Source organism: Podarcis pityusensis, assembly GCF_964106645.2.
Source record: "Podarcis pityusensis genome assembly, chromosome: 8".
Lineage (NCBI taxonomy): Eukaryota > Metazoa > Chordata > Lepidosauria > Squamata > Lacertidae > Podarcis > Podarcis pityusensis.
In genome coordinates, this window is record NC_138033.1 from 45896076 (window position 1) to 45908525 (window position 12450).

The 12450-nt window shown below is 41.9% G+C and overlaps 1 protein-coding gene across 2 annotated transcripts in view; it reads left to right on the forward strand.

Moving 5' to 3' along the window:
• The window catches only part of CDH5 (cadherin 5), a 32668-nt gene extending 21264 nt beyond the window's left edge, over positions 1-11404 (forward strand). For both annotated transcript variants that reach the window (XM_081018463.1, XM_081018464.1), the window contains 9 exons: positions 1016-1132; positions 2042-2209; positions 3212-3399; positions 4629-4882; positions 5367-5497; positions 6570-6694; positions 8075-8183; positions 8658-8903; positions 9187-11404. In XM_081018463.1, coding sequence (XP_080874589.1) covers positions 1016-1132; positions 2042-2209; positions 3212-3399; positions 4629-4882; positions 5367-5497; positions 6570-6694; positions 8075-8183; positions 8658-8903; positions 9187-9695 — 1847 coding nt within the window. In that variant the 3' untranslated portion in view covers positions 9696-11404. The remainder of the gene's footprint in view (positions 1-1015; positions 1133-2041; positions 2210-3211; positions 3400-4628; positions 4883-5366; positions 5498-6569; positions 6695-8074; positions 8184-8657; positions 8904-9186) is intronic.
• The last annotated feature ends 1046 nt before the right edge of the window (positions 11405-12450 follow it).

Sequence of the window (12450 nt, forward strand, 5' to 3'; positions counted from 1 at the left end):
ATGTGGAAAGTGACAGGACAAATGAAAATGATAGATGGGTAACATCAAATGATGTCACATGATTGGTAAGTGGGCAGAATTTGCTAGAAATGGGTTCAGAGGCCGGAGGTTTCCCACCACTAATATAAATGAAAAGAAGCATAGATCATCCAGTTGCAGTAAGAAAGCTAACTCTCCCTTAGTTTATTACGCTGAATACTTGCAGAAACAGACCATGGCTCAGAGCCACTCTAGTCATGTGGAGCTAGCCATGTGCAGTGATTTATGGCCCTGGATGGAGGTTCAAGAGACATCTAGCCAGCTCAGCCAAGCCCAGATTAGCACTTAGATGCATAATGTTCTTTGAGAGCTTACACACACACACAGAGTACCCACCCTAGAACCCTGGTCTGTAAGTAACCTCTCCCTTCTCTTAGTTAACCCTTTCCATCCTTGACTCACCACTTGTATGGCTAGCCCCAGAATAGCTTCCTCTTTCACCAAGCCTTTTAAGCTGATATCTTTCCCAGTCTACATCTGCATTGGAATTGTTTTAAAGATATTTTTATTGTTTCATCACTTGTTTGTCACCCTGGGCTCCTTTGTGAGGCAGAGCAGGCTATACATTTATTTGATTCTTATTATAACCAGTGTGGAATAGTGAACTAGAGTTCTGGACCAAGAGCCTGGGTCAGTCACTGTCTCTCAGCCTGGCCTACCTCACAGGGTTGTGGCAGTGATAAAATGGGGAGGGGGGAAACTGTGTAGACTTACATGGCCTTGAGTGCCTTGGAGCAAATGTAGGATAGAAATGTCCTAACAGCAGCAGCATTAAATAGGAGGGTTCAAAGTGGTGAGGGAGGAAAAGGTTTGTCTCAGGAGAGTCGATTTTTCACACCTCTTTAAGCAGATTCATCACAGTTCTTGTTGGCAGTTTTTTACATGAACAGAATCTAAACACTAATAATTAAGTATCATTTTTTGGTAACAATCTCTCTGTCTCCCCCCCCCCCCCTTGCTCTCTCTCTCTCTCTAGGAACATCAGTCACCAAAGTGACAGCTGTAGATGCTGATGACCCCACAATTCTTGGCAATACTCGTGTTTCCTACAAAGTTATTCAGGGAAACCAATACTTCAAAATAGATGATACTGGTAGGTATGATATCAATAAATCAGCTGGTGAAAAGTAATCCTGCCAGACTCAACTCCTCCCAGTTCAGGAAAGCTAGTCCTGGGAAGTCTGAGATCTATAAGTAGAACAAAGCACTCTTATTGCTCACGCTAACAGGCAAGCCTGAGTAGAAAACTTCTGTGAAGAAGGCAGGCCACACCACATCATCTGTCAAGTCAGCTTGTTGATCTGTCAACCTTTGAGAACTTTCAGACTCACTGTGAAATAATATGCTTCTGCATACCCACCTGCTGAGTCTTCCAAGCAAGCAGAAACCAATGCCTTTTTGACAGGAGTGCCAACTTGGCCCTGCAAACATGGGGGCCTGGGGCTGTGAGTGCCATGCAGTGTGCATGGCCCTGGCACTGAAATTGTGGGTGCCCAGCCCCTTCGTGGGGAATTTTGTGGGAGCTCAGGCACTCAGGGCCCCAGGGAGTTGGCACCAATGCTTTCTGATGGTCCCATTTAGCTTCCAAACCAATAGATATGAAACCACCAAAGTTTGGGATTAGAAGGATCTTTGAAAAGTTCAAAGGATTTCTCACCCCCTCATCTGCTGATGAGGAGCAAACAATGACAGCTGGCTTTTCTAGATTTGAAGCAGATAGGTAGGTAGACCACACCACACATAAAGTTTACCTTGGAAGGATGGAAAGGGAGAAGAGAGGACTGCTTTGGAGAAGACTGCTGGGCAACCAAAACTGGCAAGTAGTGATCTGAGGGAGGGAGTCAAAATTCTGTTAACTGTTTTTAAAGTTAAAAATAAAGGCAAAATGAAAGGCAAGCAGTAGAAATTTAGGTTATACAGATTAATCTAATAGTAAAAAAAATAAATGTTGAGGTGATAGATGAGGCAGATGCTTGTTTAGCTTTCTTCTTTTCTTTTACAGGAACAATCTACACAGCTGTACCGGATTTGGACAGAGAAAAAACCCCTGTTTATACTATTGTGGTAGAAGCAGTGGATGGCCACGGTCTACACTCAGAAGAATCAGGCACTGCTACAGTCCGTATCTCACTGACTGATATCAACGACAACTTCCCAACATTTAGGAAAAGTTAGTTTTGCAAAATCAATGAATTAAATTTAATGAAGCCATCTGCTCCTAACTCAGTTGATGGAAATTGCATTCAGTTGAATGTAATGCAGTGTGGGTTCTAAATCTGACTAGATATTTAGAACATTTGTATATTCCATGACAGCATGTCAGACCACTGATGCATCCAGTACAGCATGTCTACACTGGCTGGCAGTGGCTGTCCAGCGTTTCAAGCAGGGCCACTGCATACTGCTAGGCAGAGTAGACAGTATTAAGCTAGATGAATCAATGGTCTGACTCCTTCTATGGGTGTTATGCAATTCTACTTTTACTCAGAGTAGATCCATTGAAGTTAATGGACACGCCTAACTTAAATTCATTAATTTCAGTGGGTCAGCTCTGAGTAGGACTAAATTGGTTACAGCCCTGTGTTCCTTGAAGCTAACACAGCCTTCTGTCCATGCCACCAACTGACACACCATCCTTTCCCATTCATTCAGTGGAAAAAAAGAATGAATGGGTGGGTCTACAGCAAACAGTTAGATTTACACACAGAAGCTACAGTTTAGGGCCTCAAATTAGAACGGGCATCTAAATACAAAAATATTGAATTTCAAGTTTTACATAACTGGTTAAAAATAAACAGGCATATTGCAAATGGGGATGTAAGAAGGCTGCACTTTATGTTGTGATCTGTATTTGTCACAATCAGTGCTGTTTCAATTCTGCTGAAGTTTGGTTTCTGCCAAATATTCTGTTATTCATCACGTTGTCCATTATTTAACGTATGTTATACTCCAGGGGCACCCTGTTTCCAACAGCTGATGCCGATGCAGCCCCTTAGCCAAAAGGATACCCAGGCCTCAGAGCATGAAAACACTCAAGATGGCCACACATAAGGCCAATGCCACACAATTTAGTGATAAAAACTGAAACGAGCAAGATGATCCTTTTGTTAGCAAGAACATATGTTCTAATTTTCCTTTTATTCCAACGTACTTTTATTTGTTTGTTTTCCAGAAAACTTCCATTTTGAAGTCCCTGAAAATACCAGGTTAGACGGTGAAGTTGGTAGACTGGAAGTTGAAGACATTGATGAGCCACAGAACAGAAATACAAAGTACAGTTTTGTCCAAGGACCTTATCAAGATACCTTCAGAATAGAACCAAACCCGTTCACAAATGAAGGAATAATCAGACCTAAGAAGGTATGGTGATGATCAGTGTATCATTGTTTACATCGTGGGTGGGGAATCTTTGTGAGCCCAAGAACTACCTTCCCTTAATTTTCCAGAAGCACGTGCCCATGGTTGGTGGGGCCAGTACAAAAGATGGATGGGACAACCACTTTCTCACACACATCCATTCATACATCTAGACACATCCAGTATACCCGAAGGAGTGTCTCCAACCCCATCGTTCAGCCCGGTCACTGAGGTCCAGCTCTGAGGGCCTTCTGGCAGTTCCCTCAATGCAAGAAGTGAGATTACAGGGAACCAGACAGAGGGCCTTCTTGGTAGTGGTGCCCACCCTGTGGAATGCCCTCCCATCAGATGTCAAGGAAATAAACAACTATATGACTTTTAAAAGATGTCTGAAGGCAGCCCTGTTTAGGGAAGTTTTTAATGTCTGGTGTTTTATCTTTTTTTTTAATTATTATTATCATTAATTCTGTTGGAAGCCACCCAGAGTGGCTGGGCAAACCCAGTCAGATGGGCGGGGTATAAATAATATAAATAAATTATTATTATTATTATTATTATTATTATTATTATTATTATTATTACCCACTCTCACACAACAGGCTAATAATAATAATAATAATAATAATAATAATAAATTTTATTTATATCCCGCCCTCCCCAGCCGAAGCCGCGCTCAGGGCGGCTAACAACAATAAAACAGTACAAAAGTACAGCACAAACAACACTCTAAAATCATTCATTATAAAATTAGTTAATTCAAGCCACTGGCAACCATTGGGCCAGAGCTCTGCGAAGATTGCCGAGGGAGGGAGTCAGGCTATGCCCTGGCCAAAGGCCTGGTGGAACAGCTCTGTCTTGCAGGCCCTTGACTAAATAAATCTACATGGGTACAAAACTTCCAGAAGAGTTTGCAAGAGTTTCCATTAAATTCCAGGTTCATTCCAAAATGCGCTTTGCAGACCAGAAATATAAATATAACTCTCTCCATCGGAGCAGGGCCACAGCTCAGTGGTAGAGCATCTGCCTTGCATGCAGACGCCTCGGGTTCAATATCCAACATCTCCAGGTAGCACTGGGAGAGACCTCAGTCTCAGACTCTGCAGAGCTGCTGCCAGTCAGTGTAGATAATAATGACCTAGCTTCCTGTGTTCCTAAATATAAAAAATATGTTGATTGTATACACAGTGTCCCTTTTTATTGTGTACTGATAATGTTCGCGTGTGTGTTTTTAGCCACTGGACTTTGAGAAGGTATCCTCCTACAAGTTTGATGTTGAAGCAACTGATGCCGACATTAACTATGCATATTCCAGAACGAAAGGATCCAAGAGTATTGCAAGTGTAACAATCAAAGTTCTCGATGTTGATGAACCACCTGTCTTTTCCCAACCTTTCTATATATTTGAAGTTCAAGAAGAAAGTGACATCAAAAAGGTTATCGGATCTGTGTCGGCACATGACCCAGATAGAGCAAAACGGGAAATAAGGTAACAGAAAGTTTCTTCTGTACCCAAAAGGTGCTTAGTCAACTGAGTTTGCATTCCTTGCAACAACACTTTATCCACAACACAGCCCATGATAATGTGTTGAAGAACTGATTTTTTATACTGTATAATGCAGCGATGAAGAGCCTATGGCCCTCCAGATGTTGTTAAACCAGAGGCATAGCATGGGCAGGGCCAATGAGGCCATGGCTCCAGATGCACATTTCTGATGGGGAGCAACTAGGCGCCCCCATGACATGTGGCCAGGCCTTTGGGGCTGGGGCAGTGGCAGAGCCTCCTTCTCGTGGTCGCAAAGGGACTCTGGCGCATGCCCTGCCCCTGAGCTGGCCGTGAGGGAGGGAGAGAGCACCATGCCTCATGTTCTCCTTCGCTGTCCAATGAATCATCCCCCGGCCCCAACTCTGTCTCTGCATTGGCTCCTCCTCAGATACTACTTTGATACCATTTTTTTATGCACCCAACACAGATATCACATCCTGAGATCCAATTATTTCAAAATATCCACCAAGGGACATATTTTTGCCTTGAAGCCTTTGGACAGGGAAGAAAGTGCCTGGCATAACATAACTGTGGCAGCCAATGAACTGGAGCAAGACAGTAAGTATGAACTTGTGTCACTAGGGAATTTGACAAGAGTGAGGCACCCAGCCATTCCCTCTTCTTTGCGGATTGCAATAAGCAGGCAAAATACAAGTCCTCCCTCTTTGAACCTTTTTGCTGTTGTATCCATGCCGTGAAAGCCATTCTTCAGTGGGGACCATCCCAAGGCCTTGTGCCAAGTGGATGGCACCAATCATGAGGGTCTTACTATCTGATTCACTCCCCCACTCCTCCAATCCTGTCAAGGATATGATTTTATGTTAAAAACCCATATTTGCATGATAATACAGCATCACGGAATGCAGGGAGGGAGGGAGGAATTCAAATCAGTTCACATTTAAAGGTGTATCTACCTAGTTCGCACTTTCCTAAACTATAGCTATACAGCCATCCTTCGAAATTCACAGTTGTTTGAAATTTGCAATGCAGGTTTCTCACCAAGACATGCTTATAAAAATGCATAGAGTAGAGTGAGCATAAAAAATGTGTGTATTGGTGACAATGCCATACAAAAACATGTTATATTAGGGGAAATTGCTTTGAAAAATACATACATTAGGGGAAACTGTATACAAAAATGTGCATATCAGGAGAAATTTGCACTAAAATACTGGTGAATTTTCATGAGAACATTATTGGAGGGGGGAATCACAAACTGATGTAGAAATGTGGAGAGCTGGACTTTAGACTGGAAAAATTAGAAACTGACAGAAACCAAAACAGATATATTTGCCCGTCCCTACGTGGAATGAACCATCTGAAAAGCAGATTCCTCAGCTCTCTGCAAGTTGCATCCAATGGATATTAGAATTGGATACAACCCTATGTGAGCCAAAACCCTGCTTTTTAGGATTCCAGATCGCATGAAGATAGTCCTAAGCGAACAATTGTGCATTACACGTGGCAGTTCTCTGCAGACATTCTTACATGTCTCAGAGTTGAGGCCAGCCAACCAGGTTCCTCCACTCTGATTCACTCACCGCACTGATGTGGTGTGAATACTGGTTGCCTCTATTTGATTTCAGATGGATGCCTGATTGATAAATCTGTGATTTTCTTCTTGCTTCAGGAATTGTGCCCAATCTAGAATCCCACGTACCAGTTTACATTAAAGTTACTGATATAAATGACAATGCACCAGAATTTGCTGATGTTTACAATCCTAAAGTGTGTGAAAATGCCGCACCAGGAAAGGTAAAGTATCAGAATCAAACTGCTTTTACTACTCAGCTGCACAGACCAGCAATCCTTGCCAGCCTAGGAAGATGGATGGGGAAGTTTCCAGTTTGCTCCACATTTTGGATTGAATCTTCCCATTTTGCCCCCCTTAAACCTATGTGCAAATCAGAACACTGATCTGCAGATATATTCTCAGAAAATATTTCCCAAAATTAAACCCCTTATTAAGGAAATGCCTTTGGGGTTCTTCAACTCCAAGAGTATCATTATTAAAAATGCAACTGCAAATAAAACAAGGAGGATTTGGTATTATATCACCAAGCTTATTTATTGACAAATACTAGAAACTTGAAACCCAAAATTAGTGATAACTTCCCAACCTGGGCAACCCTAGAATATAGATGTATCTTATGGACTGCACTAGGATCACAATATGTTAAAACCCTGGATTCTCCTGAAACAAGATTGTCAGCTAGAAAATATGGAACACAGTGATTTTCCTATGAAACACACGATTTTCCTATGCTAAACTGACTTTGTGGGGAAATCCCACTTTAAAAATCAGGGTGGGGTGGGGGATGGTAATATGAAAGAACAGGATGGAGGCAAGCATATTGACTTTAGGCCAATTAATAGGTGAGAATGATGAATTTTATACTTGTGCTATATTAAACTAAAAACACCACCTATTTGATTCAGCCCAGTGGCAATATTTGCAGCTGCACCATATGCTAACATCTTTATTTGGACCGGCAGCTTTTACAGCATCTAATACACCTAAGATAATAAAACAATTGGTTAAATCCTCTCAGACTAAAAAGCTGGTGAATGTTTTCCACAGATACCTGGTCTCAATTAATCAATTTGACATACAGCATCTGAGAAATGAATAGAATAAAGAATTGGAGGTTCCTATTTTACCTAAGCAGTGGGACAATAATTTAGCTTCTATAGTTAATGTTTTATACAACAAAAAATAATATTAAGAATCTATTGCCCTTAGTTTCAAAACTGTTTATTTCATATTGTATCACAATTTCAAGTAGTTTTATATTTTTCTTTAATATTTGCTTTTGTTTTGTTCCTTTTCTTTTACTTTATTTTCTCACTGAAAATTTTCGATAAAATATAACTAAGAAAAAACTGATCTGCAGATGAAGCCACATAATCAACAACTGTACTTATGAGGTGCTTCAAGGACTGGCTTTTTCTTCTTTTTAACCTTTTTAACCTGTTACACTGCTCCACAAAAGCCCGTGGCTGTGTGGTACAATATATTTTTCAAATTGCTCCCAGGGACTGACTGTACCTCATAACATGAAGTCCCTTCCTGGGCAATTGTTTGAGGGAAAAGATGTCCCTGTGTATTCACGACAACCTTTTCAATTCCTGTAGACTGTTATCATGATTTCTGCTGTGGACAAGGATGAAATGTCACCAGGAGTGAAATTCAGGTTTTCCTTGGTGTCTGAAGAGAGCAACTTCACTCTAATTGACAATCACGGTACGTTACTGTGGATTTCATGAGGTGGCAAAAAGGAAACATTGTGTGAATGTTAACTAGCCATGCTCCAAATACAGCTTCATGGTTTGCTTATCCCTATTTATAAATTATTTAGGGCTGTCTATATATTGTATTGTATATATTGTATAATCATTTATATAACATTTCTAAACTGCCAGCTCATTCAAAACTATCATGGTGATGTACAACACAAGCACTAAAACATCACAAAATTAAAAAATACAGAACAAATGACCAACACTGAATCAAACTGATGCTCTAAAACTGCTAATTTCCCAAAACAAACCACTCCTGTATAGAAGAAGTCTTGATGACTCCTGGCCACCCAGACATTTTCTGGGTTCCTTAAAAGATTACTTTGCCTCAGGAGCCTCAGGAGCAGACTGCTGGCATTCCTACAAGGCAATCACCATTTGAGATTATCACTTAATGAGACACTATTGCCTTCCTCAGATAGCACAGCGAATGTCACCGTCAAATACGGACAGTTTAATCGGGAACTAGTCAAAACCCATTACTTGCCTATCATCATCTCTGACAACGGCTCACCCCAGCAGAGCAGCACAAACACCCTTGCCATCCATGTCTGCAAGTGCAACGAGGAAGGGGACTTCACTTTCTGCGAAGAGCCAGCAAAACAAATGGGAGTCAGCGTCCAAGCACTACTTGCCATCTTGGTCTGCATCCTCACCATCATTGGTAAATCTACTCAAAAATATTCACATTTCTGGCCTTCCCAGGGGAAATGGGGAAAGGGGGAAAGACCCCTTTTATTACATATAAGGAACATAAAGGGGTGGCAGAAAGGGATATGAAAATGGAGTAATTTTGCTCTTTAAGGTCATGCGGTAGCAACCATTTTTCAGAGATGGTTACTTCTCCCACCTTGCCAAACCTCAGGTTGAATCAGGTTACGTTTTCTATTCAGCCACATGCTTGTTTTGCTTCTCCATTCTGCAACTAATTTATGATTTGTTTGCAGTGATTATGGTGCTAATAGTTATGAGGAAGCGACACAGGAAAGACCTGAACATTCTCAGGAAGAATGTGACGGATATCCACGAGCAGCTGGTGGCCTACGATGAAGAAGGTGGTGGTGAAATGGACACCACCAGCTACGATGTGTCAGTCCTCAACTCAGTCCGCCAGACCAGCATGAGGTCACCCAGGATGACCATGGAGAACAGGCCTTGCGTGTACTCCCGTGTACAAAAGCCCCCAGGAAATGGGATCTCGGGCACTGGAGAAATGGGCATTATGATTGAGATGAAAAAAGACGAAGCTGACAACGACGGGGATTTGCTGCCATATGACACTCTCCACATATATGGTTATGAAGGGGCTGAGTCCATTGCAGAATCCTTAAGCTCTTTGGGATCAGGATCCTCAGACTCTGACATCGACTATGATTTTCTGAATGACTGGGGTCCCAGGTTTAAAATGCTGGCAGAGCTTTATGGGCTGGAACCCAGTGAAGATCTTCTGTATTGAGCATTCTGTATTGACAGGTTCCCCCAGCCTTAGCCACAGACAATGTGGCTAAGAAAATGTTGGTTCAGAAGACGGAACCAACTAGCAATTCCTGCATTCCCAATACCTAAATCAGCTCAACATACTTTTTTCTGAGCAGGTTTACATGACCAGGATGATAGACAGCAAAAGCGATGACTTTTGAGCACTTCAGAAGGGACTCCATGAGCATACTAATGCATCCTGCACATGAGGGAGGACCCTGATTGGGCCACATAGAGTCCTTTCTGGTGCACTCTGACACATGTATGAACAGCAAGGGCAGGGCTAGATCCCAAGGCACACACACATTTCAAAGTGTGGCTCTTTCCCAGCCAAGCATTAATGATCCTTTCTTGCTTATTTTAGTTACTTAGAATATCTGCCCTTTTAAGTCAAAACCCACCCATGATTCTGGAAGGAACAATTTCTGGGACTTCAGGGAGTGCAAATTTCCTAGTCTCGAGTGTAGGTTTCATTTGATTGCAACTTCCATTATGCATGTATATACAGGCTAACTTTTTATTCATTTTTAAATGCCTTTTTTTTTTCCAAACACAGCTGAAGAAATTCAGCTGCATCAGGGAACTTTTCCAAGTTACAAGCCTCATTAACTGTGAAACTATCTTAACACTTTTCTTCTTGCTGGTGCCCCCCACCCCTTCTTCCAGGTACTGTAAACATGGATATTTCAAGCATTTGATGCTTCCAAAACACCAATAGGAGATTCATCACTGATTTGACCTTTCCAAAACTAGCCTAGACCTTTCCCAGGTGCTGTGTTGCCTGTTATCCAGTGGAGGCTGGTGTCCATTGAGACTGGAAGAGCAGAAGATAAGGAGGCCAACAGTAGGGGGCACTAAAGCGAGTGATAGGAGGGGCCAACTAATTCTAGTTTTGTCCCTATTCTCCTCTCTGCTGAGTTAGACAATGGCAGCTCTGAGACTAAGGATGAGGAGGCTGACAGCCTGTGCTACCTCTTGGACCTGTGAGGAAGTAGGTAGGTGGGGGCCAGCTGAGGACAGGCTGAACTTGGAGGGGACAGTGCCCCACTTGCCCCAGTGGACTAGTCTCCATTGCTGTTACCTCCTCCCCCAGTCTACATTACAACTGTGCCCTGATATCTACTGCTTCTTCATCCGCCGAGTTCCTCCCCCCCGACCATCCCCATTCTTCTGTTTACCATGTTGTCTAATGAAGACTTCTTTTTGAAAAACTCCAAATCTTCCCACCTATTGTGTGATATTTTGGTTGCCCTGATACAGATTTTCTTGTTTTCTAATGGGCCAGCATGACTACCTTTACTTTTTCTGTGAGCAGGGTATACTCATTTTCACTAGCATGCAAAATCCAAACTATGCATAAGTATGGTTCTACTAAATAATGTATTGCTATTATTTGTTTAACAAAATATTCCTACTAATGAAAGTAGTTGGGTGTAATTAATGTATGTGATGTTTAACCAGTGAGGTTAACTATAAAATCATTTAAAGCTATTGTAAGGCAATTGTAAACGATATCCAGTTTTTAAAGTGTCCTATGATCCTTGTATTTTGTAATCTGTTTGTGTTAAAAGCTACTCTACTGTACATCAATGGTTTTTGCACTGGATAGTTTCATTTCCTATTTAAGTTGTATGTATGTATGTTGTGGATGGGGAGGGTTACTTACATAAAAGCCAAATTCATGTATACTTGCATTTGTCTGCTCATTAGTAAGATCTTCGGGCAAACCTATGGTGACTTTAGTGCATTTAAAAGCAGGGGAATCTACAAACCGGATGATAAAATCTGCTTATCAGATTGCTGAGGAACCACTTCTTCCCTTATGTTTGTATGTCACCCCCAAGGCATAAAAGGGCTATAAATGTACTGAGGAATGGGGTGTAGCTCAGTGGCACAGCACATCCTTTGCATGCAGAAATTCCCAAATTCAGTCCCTGGCATCTCCAAGCAGGACTGGGAAATATTCCTGACTGAAACCCTGAAGAGAAACCCAGCCAACCAGCATTCACTATACTGAGACAGGTGGATTAATAGTCTGGCTCAATATAAGGTGATATTGTTCCTGTGTTCCTAGAGCAGCACTCTCTCATTTGTTGGATTTGTCTTACTGTATGGCACACTTACCACAAAAAAGTGCCTATCTCAGGGGTAAGCTCATTGAACTCAGGGGGGATTTTCTTCAAAATAAAATAAACACTCCGTAGCCTAGGGAGTAAAACATGGCCTAGTTAGCAAACATTGTTCTTGGCGACTTAAAAGATGCTTTGCAAAATAATTGCTAACATCCAGCATATTTGTCAAACAAAGTAGCAGAGAACAGCTGCTGAATTATGTTTCACCCCTGGGCACCTTTCGAAATAAGCACTTGTGCTGGCCTATTTATGCCTTCCAAGGTGTCAATGAAAATCCCCTTCAAAGAACTGTGGCACACCTGAGAAGGAGCTTGTGGTTGCACTTGGTGAAGGCATCACATAAGCAAGGTGTTGGAGCAATGTTCATGTGACCTATGTAAAAGGATACGGGATGGTGTGCAGTGTTGCAAACCCATCACAACCTCCAAATATTCATCAAAAGGTTGGGTTGGAGCCTGTGCAGATACAGCTGTATACCTTCTGGGTCTCTCATGGAGGTTCAAGACCTTGTGTTTTGTAAGGGTACTATTTGCATTGATGGAATCTGCTAATGCACATTTCTTCCTGCATAGGCTCTGTTCTAACCTACCAATGAACACA